This window comes from Chrysochloris asiatica, unplaced genomic scaffold, assembly GCF_000296735.1.
Source record: "Chrysochloris asiatica unplaced genomic scaffold, ChrAsi1.0 scaffold00043, whole genome shotgun sequence".
NCBI lineage: Eukaryota > Metazoa > Chordata > Mammalia > Afrosoricida > Chrysochloridae > Chrysochloris > Chrysochloris asiatica.
Window position 1 is genome coordinate 19,884,846 of NW_006408561.1, and position 18,504 is coordinate 19,903,349.

The 18,504-nt window shown below is 38.8% G+C and overlaps 1 protein-coding gene across 2 annotated transcripts in view; it reads right to left on the reverse strand.

The window, feature by feature from the left end:
* PLD1 (phospholipase D1, phosphatidylcholine-specific) overlaps positions 1–18,504 on the reverse strand; it is a 168,775-nt gene that overhangs the window by 61,741 nt on the left and 88,530 nt on the right. For both annotated transcript variants that reach the window (XM_006861841.1, XM_006861840.1), the window contains 5 exons: positions 17,660–17,788; positions 16,744–16,862; positions 13,966–14,079; positions 7,614–7,724; positions 391–479 (listed from right to left, as the gene is read on the reverse strand). In XM_006861841.1, the coding sequence (XP_006861903.1) occupies positions 391–479; positions 7,614–7,724; positions 13,966–14,079; positions 16,744–16,862; positions 17,660–17,788 (562 nt within the window). The remainder of the gene's footprint in view (positions 1–390; positions 480–7,613; positions 7,725–13,965; positions 14,080–16,743; positions 16,863–17,659; positions 17,789–18,504) is intronic.

An 18,504-nucleotide genomic window follows, 5' to 3' on the forward strand; every position in this document is an offset into this window, starting at 1 on the left:
GGCTGAAGAAGTAAGACAGAGGGGAACACAAGTTTAAATATAATCCATGAAAAAACATTATAGTTATTTTACTATATTTTTTAAGTGAACGTAGCTCATGATCTGCCATTAAATAAATCAAATCCTAAACCTAAAGCATGGGAAAGAAACATGCCAGGAAAAAATGACTGTGTCCTGGAAGAATTCAGAATCCCTCAAGAATGGATTAAAACACTCTCAGCAACTGACCCAGATTTAAAGAACTCTACTAACCTGCTGCTAGTTAAACCAAATTAATTCAAGCCTGCTAGAAAATGTCAGTACTTTAAAAGGGGCTTTCAAAAGTAATTTTAGCAGTAAATGCAAGAACATCTGCAGTAACAGCTCCTACAGAAATGCCCAAAATATTACCTGTGAGCTTTAAGTATCCTCTGGGCGATGGCATCACCAATCTTGTTGAAAACAACTTTGTCATCAGCGCAGCTTATGAAAAACTGATTCTATGGGAAATAAATAGGGCAATCATGAAAGTCTTTCTTTCCAGAGTAGTATGTGTATAAGGAAAATGTGTTATGGAACAAAACCACATTGATAATTTAAAAGAAGACAATTCACCAGCACATTTTCTTCTCCCTGAAATAACCTCAGGGGTATAAATGACACTCAGAGTACAGTAAGGCCTGTTTCACACGGAATGTCGTGTGTTTGCAGGTAATATCATTTATATTTTCTTAGGCAAGTGGAAGGCTAGACTCTTATTCCACCATGCCGATTGCTGATAAATGTTTTTCTAAATTACCTTCTAAGAACACTAGGAACATTCTGAATTTAATCAGTAGAAAAATGATTTTATCACCAGATCTATATATTATAAATATGTATGATAAAACTTGTATACTGGAAAACATCCCATCTCTTGCTAAGCATACTTTCTTCTAACAGGGTTGATGCCAGAAGCCTGGTTAATTTTCTGCACTGTTTACTCACTATTTCCTAGTATCCACTTTTGCTTTTTTCATTTGTTTTGGTCTCTTATTATTTGTAAACTTCAATTTTATTGTTATTGGCAGCCACTGAGTTGACGCCAGCTCATGGAGACCTTACGTACCTAACAAAACGTTTCCCAGTCCTGGATCTACTCAGTCACCAGCATGTGCTAGTCCATTGCTGAGGCAGTTGTACTGACTCATCGTATCGCACATCTATTGTGTCCTTACTGCTGCTCTATTCACTAAATATCATGTCCTTGTCAAGCAATCAATCCCAATGGATGTGTCCAAAGCAAGTGAGTTGGACAATGTTCTACTGTTATCCACTGGGTGACTACTGGGTCTTTCTTCCTAGTCTTAGTCTCAAACCTCTACTGAAACCTGCCCAGCATGAGTGTCCCTGTTGGTATTTAAATACCAGTGACACATCTTCTGGCATCATAGCAACACACAAACCACCACAGTACAACAAACTGACAGACAGGAACTTCTATTTTAAATAACCTCAAGTTTCTTTTGTAAGTATATTGTTGTTGTTGTATGCCGTGGAGTCAGTTCTGACTCATAGCGACCCTGTACAGGGTTTCTGAGGCTGTAAATTTTTACAGGAGCAGAAAGCCTCATCTTTCTCCCGTGGAACAATTAGTAGTTTTGAACTGTTGACCTTTAGCCCAATTCATAACCACTACGCTACCAGAAAATAAACCAATAAACTAATTCTGTTCCTTGTTTTCCTCTAATTACTTAGACTGTCGATGTATCTAGAAAACATTCTTTAAAACTGTTACCAGAAAAATCAGGGTTCAACATTATCATCATAACTGTGTAAAATATTTAGTTGTTCCATAAAGGAATGTTACAAATTAAGTACAAAAATTACAAATATTATGCATTCTATTTAAGCAGGCTGTTTAAATACACTGATAATTATAAAGATCATCATTATAAACCACCATGGACTTCCAGAATAATGAACAAATCTATCTTAGAAGAACTGTCAGAATGCTCCTTAAAAGTGAGGGTAGCAAGACTTTGCTTGTCTCACATGCCCTGGACATGCATTCAGGAGGGACCAGTCTCTGGAGAGACACATCATGCTTGGGAAAGTAAATGATTAGTTAAAAAGAGGAAGACCCTCAATAAGACGGATTGATACAGTGGTTGCAACAAGGGTTTACACACAGAAAGCATTGTTATGATGGTACAGGAACTGGGCAGAGTTTCATTCTGTTGTATGCAAGATCCCTATGAGTTAAAATGGAGTCCTGGTGTGGCTCTGTGGATTAATACACTGGACTGGAAGGTCAGTTTGAACCACAAGGTCAGCAGTTCAAGCTCACCAGCCGCTCCTTGGAAACCTTATACAGGGCCCGCAATGGGTTGCAACTAACTCAGTGGCCCTTAACAACGACAGCGACGAGTTAGAACCAACTTGATGGCACCTAACAACAACAACAGTTTTCATTGCTTCTGTTCTCTCTTTGCATTTCTTCATTGACTTCTAACAACAACAATCATCAACTTTGCTAATCAACTCAGGATAAAGAGGTACATACATTGTCTCAAAATATGTCTATCATCCCTTTGCAACATATCATTTTTACTACTATAAACTTTTTTTGCACTAAGTACATAAATCTGTAAAATGTCTCCAGAAGACAAACTAACAGGAAGACACTGTGAAGATACTCATATCAGAATGTGGTTTCCTTTAGGGATGTAATAAAAAACTCAGGGGTAGAACCAAACCATAGTTGTTCTTCTGAATTACAAAGAAATTTACAGAGAAGCTTAGCACTCCTCAGTGGCTATCAACACACACTGGCCAGGTGTCATGTCCTGTTTGGGAAGGAGCACAGTGACTCCTGACCACTTACGTAAGCCCACGTTGTGTCATCCAGGTCGGTAACCATGTCTGTCTATGTGGCTAAACGGTATTTAACATTGAGGCACCATTAAAAAGGAAAGTTAATCTGAATGCTACTAAAAACAGATGAAGCAGAATGATTCTGGAAAATGGGAGTAGATGAGTCAACTGTTACATTACTATGGGGCAACTGTAAAAATTAAACAATTGCAGTGTTACTAAACTCCAGACTTTATTTGGAGCTCACACATTTTTTCCACTTATGTCCTTTTTCTGTTCTATGATCCATTCCAGGATAACACATTATATTTGTTGTTGTGTTGTTAAGTAGCCTCAAACCGATTTTGACTCATAGCGACCCTTGTGACAGAGTAGGACTGTTCTATATGGGGGAGTCCTGGTGTACCATTGTAGGATAAGCACTGGACTGATATCTATAAGGCTGGTGATTCAAACCAATCAGTTGTTACTGGAAAACCCTATACAGGGTCACTATGAGTCAGAACTGACTTGACAGTATTTTAACAACAATAAAAATCTTTATAGGAGCACAACAACAAGTCTATTGCCCACAGAGCCACTGGATGAGTTCAAACTTTTGTTTAACAGTCAAACAGATCCTTCCTCTTGCATCATCCATTTCACTACCTTGCCATCATGCGTCTGTCAGTTTGTCATACTGTGATGGCTTGTGTGTTTCTTTGATTCTGAATGCTATGCCAGCAGTATTTTAAACACCAACAGGGTTGCATATGGTGGGCAGCTTTCAACTAAGCTTCCAGGAAGAAGGAAACAAGAACTACTTCTGAATATGTAGTCACTGAAAACCTTATGAATAGCAGTGGGACACTGTCAGATAGCTCCAGAATACTGAATATGGAAACATGATGAAGCGCACCAGAATACCGTCAGATAGAGTGCCAGAAGATGAACCCTTCAGGTAGGAAAGCACTCAGAAAACTACTGGGAAGAGCTGCCTTTTCAAAATAGAGCTGACCATGATGCAACAAATGGAATAAAGCCTTCAGGACCTGCATTTGCTGAGGAGGCACAATTCAAAATGAATAGACACAGCTATAAACATCCATTAATAATCGGATCATGGAATATACAAAGTATGAATCTAGGAAAATTAGAAATTGTCAAAAAATGAAATGTATTACATAAGCACAGGTATTCCTGGCATTGGTGAGCTGAAATGGACTGGTATTGGTCATTTGAATCTGATAATCACATGGAATAGAAAATTGAAGCAGAACGGCATCACATTCATCATTAAGAAAAACATTTCAAGATCTGTCTTCAAGTACAATGTTGTCTGTGATAGAATAATATCCAGACGCCCACAAGGAAAACCAGTAATTCAACTATTATTCAAATTTACACACCAACTACTAAAGACAGTGATGATGAAAATGAAGAATTCTACCAACTTCTTCACTCTAAAACTAATCAAACATGAAATCAAGATGTATTGATAATTACTGGCTTTTAGAATGTAAAGGTTGGAAATGAAGAGGAAAGATCAGTCATTGGAAAATATGACCCTGGTGATAGAAATGGTGCTGGAGATCACATGATAGAATTTTGCAAGACCAATGACTTTTTCATTGCAAATTTTTTTTTAGACAACATAAAAACAACTATACACATGGACCTCACCAGATGTAGTACAAAGAAGTCAAATTGACTATATCTATGGTAAGAGACACTGGATCGCAAAGTCAGTTTGAACAGCGTTTCAAGATGGCCAGCTGCTCCTCGGAAACTATATAGGGTTGTTATGGGTCGGAACCAACTCGACAGCACTTAATAATGACAACAACATGATAAGAGATGGTGGAAAAGTTCCATATCATCAGCCAAAACAAGGCCAGGGGCAGACTGTGGAACAGACTATCAATTGTTCACATGAAAGTTCAGGCTGAAGCTGAAGTAAATTAAAACAAATTCAAGACAGCCAAAATATGACCTGGAACATATCCCACCAAAGTACAAAAGACTTGTGGGATGACATAAAAAAAACAAAACAAAACAAAACAAAAAGCAACATACAGGAAAGAATCAAGAAAGGTCATTAAGAAGACAAGAAAGAAGGAAAAGATCAAAAGAGATTATCAGAAGAAACTCTGAAACTTGCTCACCAGCATAGAGATGCTTAAGAAAATGGAAGAAATGAGGAGGAAAGAAAAGAGCTAAATAGAAAATTTCAAAGAGCAGCTTGAGGAGACCGTCAAGTAGTATGATGAAATGTGCAAAGACATAGAGTACAAAAACCAAAAGGGAGACCCCCACGCTCAGCATTTCTTAAGCTGAAAGTGCTAAAGAAAACATTCAAGCCTTAACATGAAATACTGAAGGATTCTATGTGAAAAATATTGAATGATGCATCAAGAGAAGATGGAAGGAATACACAGAGTCACTGTACCAAAAAGAACTGGTCAATGTTTTACCATCTCAAGAGTTAGCATATGATTAAGAGCCAATGATCCTGAAGAAAGAAGTGAAGGCACTGGCAAATAACAAGGCACTGGGAATTGGTGAAATACAAAAATACAAAATGAAATCTTTCAACAAACTGATACAGCACTGGAGGCATTCACTCATCTATGCCAAGAAATTTGGAAGGCAGCTACCTGGACAACTGATAGATAGAGATCCATATTTATGCCCATTACAAAAAGAGGTGACCCAATGGAATGTGCAAGTCATTGGACAGCATCATAAATATTGCATGCAAGTAAAATTTTTCTAAAGTAAATTTTTAAACATGGCTCCAATGGCACATTGACAGGGAGCTGCCAGAGATTCAAGCCAGATTGAGACAAGAACTCAGAACGAGGGCTATCACTGCTGACATAAGATGGAATTTGGCTGAAAGCGGAGAATACCAGAGAGCTGTTTACTTGTACTCTAAGTCTTGTGATTGTGTGGATCATGATAAGCTATGGACGACACTGCAGAGAATGAGAACTCTTGAACACTTAGCTGTGCTCATAGTGTACATAGACCAAGAGACAGGTGTTTGAACAGAACAACCGAAATCTGAATGGCTTAAAATGAGGAAAAGTGTGTTCCAGGGTTGTATTCTTTCATACTTATTCTATCTGAAAGCTGAGCAAATAATTTGAGAAGTTGGATTATATGAAGAAGAATGTGGCACCAGGATTGGAGGAAGACTCAATAACAACCTGTGTTATGTAGATAATACAACCTTGCTTATTGAAAGTGATGAGCACGGAAAATATTTACTGATGAAGATCAAAGACCACAGCATTCGCAATAGGTTGCACCTCAATGTAAATAAAACAAAAATCCTAAGAGTAAATAACATCAAGATAAACGTAAAGATTGAAGTTGTCAAAACTTCATTTCATTTGGCTCAAGCATCAACACTCATGGAAACAGCAGTCAGGAAACACTGCAGGACAAGGCAGTGTTTCATTTTGTTCTGTATAGGGTTGTTATGAGTCAGTGCTAACTTGATGGCACCTAACAACAACAAAAACACTACCATGACTTGATTCTCACTCACAGTGACTCTATGTAAGATTTCCAAGACTGTATGTAATTCTTTAAAGGGAGAAGACAGCCTCATCTTTCTCGCATAGAGTGGCTGTTGAATTTGACCTACCAACCTTTCAGTTTATAACCCAATACCTAATTATTTTTTATCAGTCTCCTCTGTTTTTGGCCTGCAAGTTAAATAAAGCTTCAATTCTTTCTTACTTGCTTTTAGTAAGTTGTCACTGCATGCAGTGGGAGATGGCTAGAACTCAAAGGGAAGGAAAATACGGCTAGAATTTTTCCCTCCAGCTAACACATCTCTCCCATATATTTTTTGATTCAATGGAAAAGCAAATATTAAGAGAGGTTCGTTCTGACTTATTTTTTCCATTATTATGATTTTTTATTTTCTCAGCATTTTCTAAACTCTCTGAAATATTTTTACATTTACTTGGAGATGTAATTAAAGTTACATACTGAACCCAGTTTCCCAGACTTTGTTCTATCCTTTGACCACAAACTCCAGGGTCTGAAAATGTTTTTTAATGAATAGAGGTTAACATAGGAGTGAAGGCAGTGTCTGCTTTCAATATTCTCAAGTCTCCCTTCTCCATGTTCCTTGCTCTGCATACTCCCTGCTCCCCCACCCCCACACCCCCCAACAAGGGCCATCCAGTGGCATTGTCCCCATTAGAGCATTTTGTTCCTGTGTGCTCCCCTAAAGCAGTACATGCCTTGCACTTAAATCCTCCCACCCCAAACAAATCCAAACATATGTATCCATGTTAACCTATTTTGTGCTAATAGTATTAGAGCAAGTTGACACATTTTCATAACAAGGATTTGGAGGTGCCCAGTGAAAACCCTACACAAGGTCACTATGGGTCAGAATCAACCCAACGGCACTTCAGTGTAGTTTTCAACTAATGAAAATGCAGAGCAGATTTTAGGCATGGGGTTGTTGTTACTGTTAAGTACTGTTGAATCAGTTCCGACTCATAGCAACGCTGTACAGGGTTTCCCAGCAGCAGCTGATGGGTTTGAACCATCAACCTGTGGTTCCCAGTCCAGTGCTTATCCTACAGCACCACATCAGGAGTCCTTAGGCATGTGGGAGAAATACAGATTCAGGTGAAGCCCGAATTCATGTAGCCTTATAAGTACTCTTCATACTTCAACATGCACATATTAACAGGGTAGGTCGTGGGTTCAGAGACACCCCAGTTTCTGTATCATATTTAAGGGAAGCCAGATTTTCAAACAGGACTCACTTCTATGTATATATAGTGCTTGCTGTTCTCTATCACATGTACATAAGCAGAATGGATGGACTCTTCATGGTACTTAATGCCAGCAGACCAATCAGCAGCAGAGCGGAGCAACTAAAAGGCAGGAATCAGAAATAAGCAAATAATTATTAGACATATACACAGTGATTCAATACATGATCAATTTCAGTCAAGTAAAAATCTTGCCATAATCAATAACTTCAAAAATTTCATTTATATGACAACTTAAATTCAAACCTATTACTCACTAAAAGCCAATCATTGCACTATAACCAATAATGTGAATTTTTAAACTCAATTTGAGGTATTCATTATAAATTCATTCCCTTTCAAACATTTTATTTGGTTTTATCAGATGAACATGTGCAATAAAATTGGAAAATTTGATTATGAATATGAATAGTCAAGCATTTTAGAAGAGAACTCATAAGGAAAATCTAAATAGAATCCACACTGGGAAAAGATCTTGATTTAACTCATCTCCTAAGAATTGCATTACTGTTCACTAGCTGGAAATAATGAAAGTTGAACAAACAGGAGCTTCAACGTTTTGTCCACTTAAGTCAACGTTGAACTGTGTTTCTACAGTATGGATCTTAATACAAAGACTATGCCTTGAAAAGATTCTTACGCCACATATCTTGATCTAATTCCACATAATTCTGGAAGCAGTGTACAGAATTGCAGAGTATACTGTTAACGTCTGAATTCTGCAGTTAGATCTGTGTAATAACTTTGCAGTTCTGGGCTCTTTCACCATGGACAAGTAAGTCATTTTAGTATCGCAAAGTGTCAGGTTCCTTGACTATAAAGTTGAGCTCTCTCTCTCTCCTCGTTGACACACATAACCCTGAGGCTGCCACGAAGGAAAAAAAAAAAAACACAGCATAAGGAACCCAAAGTTCTAAGAATGTTATGTGGCACATGATAGATATTCAATATATGCTACTTCTAACTCTGTAGACTGTGATAGATGTGTTTTACATACCACCCCTTAACAGTAACGTCCAAGTTTTTCCCTCAAGTTCAGAAACCACATACTTTCTTTCCTTTCTCAGGCTCACAACTTAGGAGTGTCAAGTAGATTTCAACTTTGTAAATTAAGTCTGCTTGATTCGAAGTTTCCTGGTCAGCTATTTGTAAGAGAAGGTTCTAGAATTGTACATGTTGTTGTTAAGTGTCGTTGAGTAGGTTCGGTTCTGACTCAGAGACCCTGTATAGGATTTTTGAGGAAAGGCTGGTGGGTTTGAAGCATGCTGGGGAGTAAATTTGAGGTTGACTGTTCATGGCTGCAGGGAAGGAAAGTATGAAGGCCGTATATTTACTATTTCCTCTCTGAAGGCTAATGGAAAATATGTCCCTTCTTCAAGGTATTTAATGTTTAAAAGAAGTAAATATATAACTTAAAAGAAGAAGTCTTTGTGTATCAGCATTTGGGAAAGCTTTAGTAAAAGTGAAGAGTTCTTTCAGAAGCCTCCATACAACATGGAAGGTTGCTGACCTCCCAAGGGCTTAGCATTCATTGATTCCACTATCTGAGCCCAAACTATACCATGTTCTTAAAATGAACACTCAATTAAAAAAAAAAAACAAAACCCATCATTTTTGGTTAAACTTGAAACATCTTTCAAGCAACACAGGGAAAAAAATCACTTGGGATTTTTATTCATGTACCACTATTCTTAATAGTTTAAAAATCTGCCTATCACCACAATAGAGGTTGAAAATACAAATTTCCTCCTTGGGCTGCTTCTCTCCATGAACCATGGAACCATGAGGTTATGCATAAATCAACTCAACTGCTTGAAATGCTTGATGGTCTAGAAAGTTTTGTAAATAGTTAAATCAGTCAAACACATTTTGATTGACTTCCTTTTGTTTTAAATTTAAGATTTACTCTTGTTTTTTTCTTAACCGATTTGACCTATGTGGCTTGCATTTCTGTTTTAAGCCAGTGCCATTTGTGCAAACCTTAAGTTGCTCCTCACACACGCAGACATGGGACTTATCTTTGATTACCTAGTATGCTGGGAATCAAAATAACCCACACTTTTCAAACCTAAAGTTCAAATACACAATTTCAAAGTATTTAAAAAGTTATATTTCTGATTTTATGTTTTAGCCTCATAATTGTAACTAGAACCAATCATGTTCCATTGTACTATGCCCCCCTTTAAAAAAAAAAAAAAATTAAAAGATAGCCTTCGCTTTAGCCATAGCCCTAATTTCCTTACACGGCCTGAGCCAAATTTATGCACTGATTAAAAGAAATCTCATCTTGAAGAAACATTTCCACAACTTTCTGAGTATTTATTCCAAGCTCTTTTTCTTTCTCTTATCCTAGTGTTGTTTTTGTTGTTAAGTGCTGTTGAGTCAGTTCCAACTCAGAATGACCCTATATAGGATTTCTGAGAAAAAGACTATTGAGCTTGATCCACTGACCCTACAATTTAAACTAACCTTGCAGTCCAGTGCATTATTGTAGAGTGCCATACTAGTGTTTTAATTCCTTGTAAGTCCAGCCCACATTTTAATTCATTTTTATTTGCCAGAGAATACAAGTCAATCATGGAGCAAAGGCTATTAGAATAAAAGCACAGTTTACATGTTCTCCAAATAGTGGTTGACATTCTTCTAGACATTCACACGTGGTATGGATTGGCAAGAGAAGGGCTTTGTTCAAATAATCAGAGGCCTTATTCTTCCAGTCTGTGTTCACATGAATAGCAGGCAAGGAGTATCAAGAAAACGACTTGGTTTAAAAACCTGCCTGTAAACTCTAGGTGGTCATGGTAGTGGTATCAGCATCAGAACCTAACTTCAGGGGGGTATAATACTAATCAAGATCAGCTCAGGACTGGTCCCTATAATGTAGAAGTCAAACATACCTCTCCACTCTCTAAAAAAGGCTGCTTTTTATTAAATCAAATACCAGCTGTCCCTCCAGAATACACTGTACTTCTCTCCTTGGTTATTCAGAACTCACCAACCAGTTTACAGTTACGTGGTTTAGTAAAGAAGGTACAAGGTGCACCTTGGGACCAGTATCAATAGGTTACAACTCAGGATTAGCAAACATGTAGGCAAAGACCTCCTTTCACCCCAGAGAACCAGCTTCCCGTCTGTCACCACTGACTGCCACAGGACCTCTTCTGGGCTCCTCACTGTCTTCAGTGTTACAGCCTTTGACGCTTGTGATAGCCTGTGACACTTGTTACAACTCTTTTAGGTTTCTTGCCTCCCTACCCACCGCTACCCTCCACCTCTCTTTTTTTCCTTCTTTCCTTTCTTGCTGCTTTTTTTTCTGTCTGGAAAATCTCCGTGGGGTTGGCTGCAGATATATACAACTTCTTGTCAATTTCAAGGCCTGGCTCCTCCCAGCAGGGCCACAAACTGACCAATTCCCTCTCAGTAGGCCTCACACACTTCATTTGCCTGGTCTACTGTCCAATCCCTGCAAGGTTTATACCAATCACAGAGCTGACCGCAGCTCAGTTCCAGACAAAAAGAATCAAACCAAATTGTTTACAGCTTACTCAGGAAATGTCAATCAACCTGAATAGCAAACTAGGGCAAAGTCAACTGAACCTTTAAGGCTTAGGAGGGAAATCTCTTAAATTGTTTTTCCAAAGAACCAAGTCATAAGGACCACATAAAGGAACTAATTTCATCACACTGTCTCAAACTACCAAGTTATTTCTTTTAATAACCACTTTTCTAAAGTTAAATGTCAGTCATTTACATCATGGTGTGCAATTACTCAAATGGGATAATCGTTTTGTCTGAACAAAAGGGAAAAGTTAATCTTGAGGCCAAAAGAGAACAAGAAAAGATAATTTTGTAAAATGGGACTTAAAGTAAGAAAAAACACTTTTTTTTTTTTTTTTTTTAAAGGTACAGTTGGGGGCTTTAGGGAGCCAGAAAGAAGCAAAAGGAAAACAGAATAGATTTGGGGCCTAAGGCAACAGAAGATGTTTATCAAAAGGAAAAAATGTCAATCAGCTTTGCCTTGTCTAGAGCTTGCTGGTTACAACTATCTCAGATCTTATTAGAAACAGTCATCATGTGTAACAGCTATGACCTCTGGCCCTAGAGTCAGAGAGTTTAGATGGAGTTTCATCCCACCACTTACTAGTAGTATTACTTAAACCTAATAAGTTTAACTCTTAAAGTTTCAATTTCCTCATCTGTGACAATAAATAATGTTGTTGTTAAGTGCTGTCAAGTCAGTTCTGACTCACAGAGACCCTGTAGAAGGTTTCTGAGAAGTGGCCGGTGAGTTTGAACTGCCGATCTTGCAGTTCAAACTAACCTTGTAGTCCAGTGCTTATCCTACAGCACCACACCAAGATTCCAGAGGAGGTCTAATCGGAGTTCATAAAGAATCCTGGTGGCACACTTGGCTCCTAACCTAAAGGTCAGTGGTTCAAACCCATCAGCCGCTCCGCTGGAGAAAGATGTGGCATTTCCAAAGATTAGCCTTAGAAACCCTCAGGAGCAGCTCTCTGTGCTAGAGGTCTACTATGAGTTGGAATTCAATCGGACATCAATAGAATAGGAATACAAAGGGACAGCAGTGGTTTGATGGTAGAATTTTTGCTTTCCATGTGGGAAACCCTGTTTCAGTTTCTAGTCAATACACCTCATGGGCAGTCAGTATGTGTTGGTCAGTTGAGGCTGTGCATTAGTATGATGCTGAACAGTTTCCCGAATGAGACAAACCTGGTGACCTGCTTCTGAAAATCAACCAATGAAAACTCTATGAATCACAATGGTACAATCTGTAACCAATCATGGGGATGGTTATCTAAGTAGGATAAAATTAAGCAAGTTAATAAAATATTTATCAATTTACATATGAATACCTAACTATCTATGCTGCCTAAAGTTTAAATTGGTTGACTCCATGGTCAACCTCCATGGGAGGTTTTTGCTATAGATACTTCTATCAAGTGGTTTTTCCTTTATGATTGTTCCAGTTTTAGATCTATGGTTTGAAATGCCTACTTCTACTTGTATATAGGAGTCCTGGTGTGGCACTGTGGGTTAATGTGCCAGACTACAAAGCCATTTGAACTGCAAGGTTGGTGGTTCAAGCTCACTGGCTGCTCCTCGGAAACCCTATACAGAGTTGCTATGGGTCAGAACCAACTTGATAGCACTTAACAACAACAACTTGTATATAGTACAAAAACAACTCTTCAGGCATTTCATTTATATTATCACATTTATTGGAATTCATGTCTAGATATACATTAGTGAAGCCAGTAGCAGACCATTGACCTTTACTTAATGTCTTTGATGCTAATGATGACTTTGAATAAAGGGCAATGCCAAAGGCAGTTTATCTGCATTCTGTCCCTAAGTGATCCCAAGATATTTGAGCTGAAGTTAGAAGTGGGAGCAGAGCAGGTAGCAACTGATCAGGATTTCAAGTTCCACTTCTATCAGTAAATTGATGAGTTACCTTGGACCAGTCTCACAGTCCTACTGACAAGTTTGATTTGTCTTATTTGTAAATTGAGATGATATGTTGTTGTTGTTCGGTGCTGTCGAGTCAGTACTGATTCATAGTGACCTTATGCACCACATAAAGAAACACTGCCAGGCCCGGTGCCCATCTCACAACTGTCATTATGCTTGGGAACACTTCTGCTATCACTGTGCCAGTCCATCTTGTTGGGGGTCTTCCTCTTTCTCACTGACCCTCCACGAGTCCCTCCTGATAATGTATCCAAAATATGCGAGATGTAGTCTGGCCACCTGGCTTCTAAGGAGCATTCTGGCTGTACTTCTTCCAACATAGATTTTTTTGTTTCTTTTGGCAGTCCATGGTACCCTTTAATATTCTCCTCCAACACTATAACTCACCCTGTAAAATTCTATGAGTTCTATTAAACAAATTCCTTTTCCTATTAAAAGAGATTCCAAATGACAGTTAATTAAGAACTAAAAGTAGACTGAGCTATAGCTAGCTTCCAGGATGCTGAGTTTCAGCCACATTCTTGGTACTTAAATGCTGCTATCAGTCCCAGTGGACTGTGTACCATGAGCCAGGACCACTTCAGGAGGAGTACAGGAATACCCTTTCCTTGACTGTGGTCTTTTCTGTGCATAAGCATTTATTATGCCTATAAAAAAATTCTAAAAGGAGGGTAAATTGAATGCATTTTTAAATAAGAACTGTACCAGTTTACTACATTGTAAAAAGTTCATTTGGATGTGCTGTGAAGAAGTCCTTATAGAACACTCTGAAGCCAATGTAATCGACACTGAGTCTAATATGAGTAACTTTACCCAGTAGCACTTTATAAGAAAGGAAAGCCAGACTTACCTGTACTCTTGCATGCACAGACTCAGGCACTTGATAGTTCAACTCATGGGCTGTTTTTTGAGATTTTGGAAGCAGGAATGGGTACGAAAGAGACCGATACTTTGATTTCATAATCTACATTAAAGAGAAACAGATAAACATGACTCAAATGAGAAAACAGTTGTCTTGCTCTCAACTCAGGTTCATTTGTAAAATAAAAGAAACATGTTAACAGTGGTTATTTCTATGTGAGGGGGCCATAGATTGTTTCATTGTTTTCTATCTTTTTCCTATGTTTCCTTCTTTGTTCTTTTATAGTGAGCATGTATTGCTTTATAGACATAACAAATGAGTTCATATAATCAATCTATAGTTAAAGGAGATATGTAGCTGCCTAAGGGAAGCTACTGTTTTGTAGCCTATTTTTACTGTTACATAAGTACTCAGAAGTTGCCTGAAGGCAACTGGTGAATGTTGTAGACATTTTGTCACTGCAGCAGTGCAATTCTACGTGGTCATTTAAAAATGACTTCATAATAAAATGGTATGGAAAAACTAAAACTGGTTTAATAAATTCTTCCTAGTAAGCATTTCAGTTGTTTAAAAATTTCATTTCAAGTATCAGAAGTAATCATACTAAATTGTCATATTGGATTACTTCTTTAGCTTTAATACCTGGAAAGAATGTTTATGGGTCAAAGGTTGTATACTTTTTAAAAAGCTTCCTAGTGTTCCCAGGAGTCAGATATAAGAGCTTCTAATATCCTGATGTTCCCTGATGAGTCCTGGTATGGTGCTATAGGATAAGCATTTGACCATAAGGTCAGCTTGAATCACAAGGTCGGCAGTTCAAACTCACCAGCTGCTCCTCAGGAACCCTATACAGGACGCTATGAGTTGGAACCAACTCTACGGCACTTGACAGCAACAAAAATTACCTATCTGGAGTCCAGATGTGGTGCTTTAGGATAAGCACTGGAACGTAAGGTCATTTGAATTGCAAATTCACTAGCTGATCCTCAGAAACCCTACACAGACTCATTGTAAATTGAAACCCGACTTGACAGCACTTAACAAAAACCCCAACAAAATAACCTATTTGGAGTCCTAGTGTAGGATAAGCACTGGACAGCCAACCTATCAGCTGCTTCTTGGAAACCCTATACAAGGTTGCTATGAGTAGGAACTGACTCAATGCACTTAACAACAACAATAACGTGTATGCAATATTAGCAGAGAGCTCTGATGGTGTATGGGATAAGCATGCTGCTAACTGACCACAAGGTTGGTGCTCTTTCTGCTAGTCCAGCAGGTTAAACCCAGTGTCCCATTGTTTATTCATCAATTCCTCCTGAATTTTTATTAGAACAGCTTCTGCTAAGTTTTTATGATACTTACATGAATGAAAGATAAGTTGTTAATAAAATTATGTCCTTCTCCCAAAACTAACAAGAGAAGGAACGGCTCATCTATTTAAATATTAATAAAATGGTTATTCCTGGAGGCTTAGTAACACCTGGATGCTATATGTGTTTCACTGATGAGTGTTAGATCAAATCCTTACAAATAATGAAGGCATATTAAAAGAAACTCAGCCTTTAAACTGTTCGCTTTACTTAGAAGTACTTTTCAGAATCCCACACCAATATGCACTCTGTGTCATTCCAGGGTTGAAAGGGACTTTAAAGCTTGGGTTTTCTCACTTAAACAAGGCTCATGTCTCCCTACAGTTGTCTGTTACAAGCCTCCTCAGCCAGGCCAATGCATTACAAAGAAGCCAGCCTATTTCTGCTTGGGGCTCTGGAGGCTTCTCTTAGGACATGTTCCATCAAACAGTCTATTATTGCTCCCCAGTTTCTCAGTGAAAATGGAATTTCTCATTCCTGTCCATGAACTGGACAAAACACGCCATATGTTGTCTAAATACGCCTAGGGTGGAATTCGTTTTTACTAATTTTGCATTTTTGCTGATGCTGGGTCTGCTCATCCCAGCTAAAAAGAGGGAGAAGGTGGGAATAGTTAGTAATTAACAGAGGTTTAGCAGTGGGATGTGCTTATTTCCATGGTGATGAAACCTAATGCAGATATAGCACTATGATGAGCAGCTATGAGTAGCCAATCAATTGAAGGGATGCTTCCTGGGGTGGGGAGGTAGCCTGCTCCCAACTTACTGGGCTTGAAGAAGGAACTCTCTCTTCCACTGGGGACCTGGGATTCTACAATTGTAAGATAATAAACCTTTCTATGTTGTTATTAAGTGCTGTTGAGTCAGTTCTAACTGTTAGTGATGCTGTATAGGGTTTCTGAGGAGTGGCTGGTGAGTTTAAACCACCGACTTTTTGATTCAAACCAATCTCCCAGTCCAGCACATTAACCTGCAGTTCCACACCAGGACTCTCTATGTTGTTGTTAAGTACCGTGGAGTTAGTTTTGACTCATAGCCACTCCTTGGAAGCCCTGTATAGGGTTTCCAAGGAGTGGCTAGTGAGTTTGAACTGCCAACCTTGCAGTTCAAACCAACCTTGCAGTCCAGTGCATTAACCCACAGCACCATACCAGAACTCCCTCTCTCTATAGATACACATATATATGTTTCACTGGTGTTGCTTCTTTAGAAAACCCAGTCTAAGACACCCACTCTGGATTGTCTGTGGTGTGCAAATTCAGCAATGCCTCCTCTTTTGTCCAGAGGAGGAGGTGCTCTGACCACTGTCTTGGTGCAGCAACCCTGCAATTTCTCCTCTGGCCAGGCTCGCCTCTCTCCATGTGAGCTGCTTCATGGTGATCACATCCCTGTACCTTTGTGAAATTCCAGCGCTGGATGAAATGACGTGCCACATCACGAGCCGCCTTCCCATGGACCACAGAGGCGATGTCATGCCACGGCATCCGGGGAGTGGAGTACCTGTCAATGAAATCTGCCCAGATGCACCAGGCAAGGACCATCACCAACGGCTGTACCAAGGGCAGAAACCCTACACCCTGACCCCAAATAGGATTCAGAAAGTGTGTGCTCTGTTCACTGGCACTGGGTGTACAGTCTCAGCTTGAGTAGATCAACACCTCTATAGCTAAGGGAAATACAGATAGCACACTGAGGAACATAGCACCCTAATCACTATCATCACCACCACACCCCACCCCCACCCCCACATACAGGCACTTCCATAAACAGTGTAAGATTATCACTAAATGAGGCAAGATATGAGTTGGTACACATAATCAAGGCTGGTTATTTTGTACTTTTCTTTTTTATCTTGTTGAAATAATGGCAGGTCATCTCTATTTCTTCTTAGACACAGAAGCGCTATGACAGTCTATAAGTGTGCTGCTGGAAGATGAAGATGACACACAGGAAAGAAGATGATCAAAGGAACACTACCATCTCTTAGAGAATTACTGTTCATAAGAAGCCTGGTGCTCACTGCAAGTAAGCTCAATTTCATGTTCTTTTCTTACTCTAAGCCATTAAGTACATAACTGAATCCATCTCCAAAGTTTTAGCCAATGTTCAAAGAAAAAAAACACACAAAAGCAAAGTAAGATCATAAACAATCATGCATATGCATACTTTCTGAGATGCTAAAAAGTAAAAGACAAAATATGAGGGAACTTCAAAATGTTCATGGACAAATGGAATTAAGATCATGAAAGTACCATGAACATTTTGAAGACTCCCTCATATATCCAGCCATTCCCTGATAATGATACTCACCAGCAAAAGGTTTGTCAAGTTGAACCCAGTCTTTGAAGACAAAGTTGCAATAGTCCTTCCCATGCCAGAATCTGGTTTCCCCGTGGAGTTCTCCCACACCTGTTTGTAAGCTGCGAATGGAGCTGGTATCTGAAAACGTAGTAACACCTGTTCAGAGACTGAATTCAGGCTGGCCCCGGAGACTGAGGCTCAGCTCTCATTTACAAAACATTTAACAAACTTCTAACATTTTTTTTCTTAAGACTTATAACTCAGGCAGTATGTATCCATTTGAGTAGAAGCTGCGGACTGACAAACATCTCGCAGAAGCCTGTTTAGTGGGGAGTTGGGGCTCCAAGCAGTTTCATCATTAGATGATGAAAATAAACAGTCTCAATAGTTGAGTTGTTTTATTTTCACCATCTACCAGATGACTGGAAGAACCAATCTCAGGTTAACAGTGACTAATGCATTTGTGAAGAGGGGCAATAAAAAGCTAGGTATGAAATGCAGAGGCAAAAAACAAAGTCATGCCCTTTTCGGTCCTTAATCAACATGGTACCTGTCGAATACATAATTCTTGTCTTTTGCATCTCAAAAAGCAAAAACCTCAAATTTAGAGACAAACCCTATTCCAGTCCTGGAATTAACTAGCTAAGTGACACTGGTCTTCACCTTTTGGACTAGAAATCCTTTATGTATAGAAGAGAGAGTTTGACATAGATGACATCTGTGATCCTTTGGTTTTAACATTCTATATTCCTAAAATAAGAAACGACATCCATAAGAAATATCACAATGACAGACAAGAGCTTGTGAACTTAGTGGCACAAAAGCAGCAATCTACTGCAGCATTTCACAAAGAG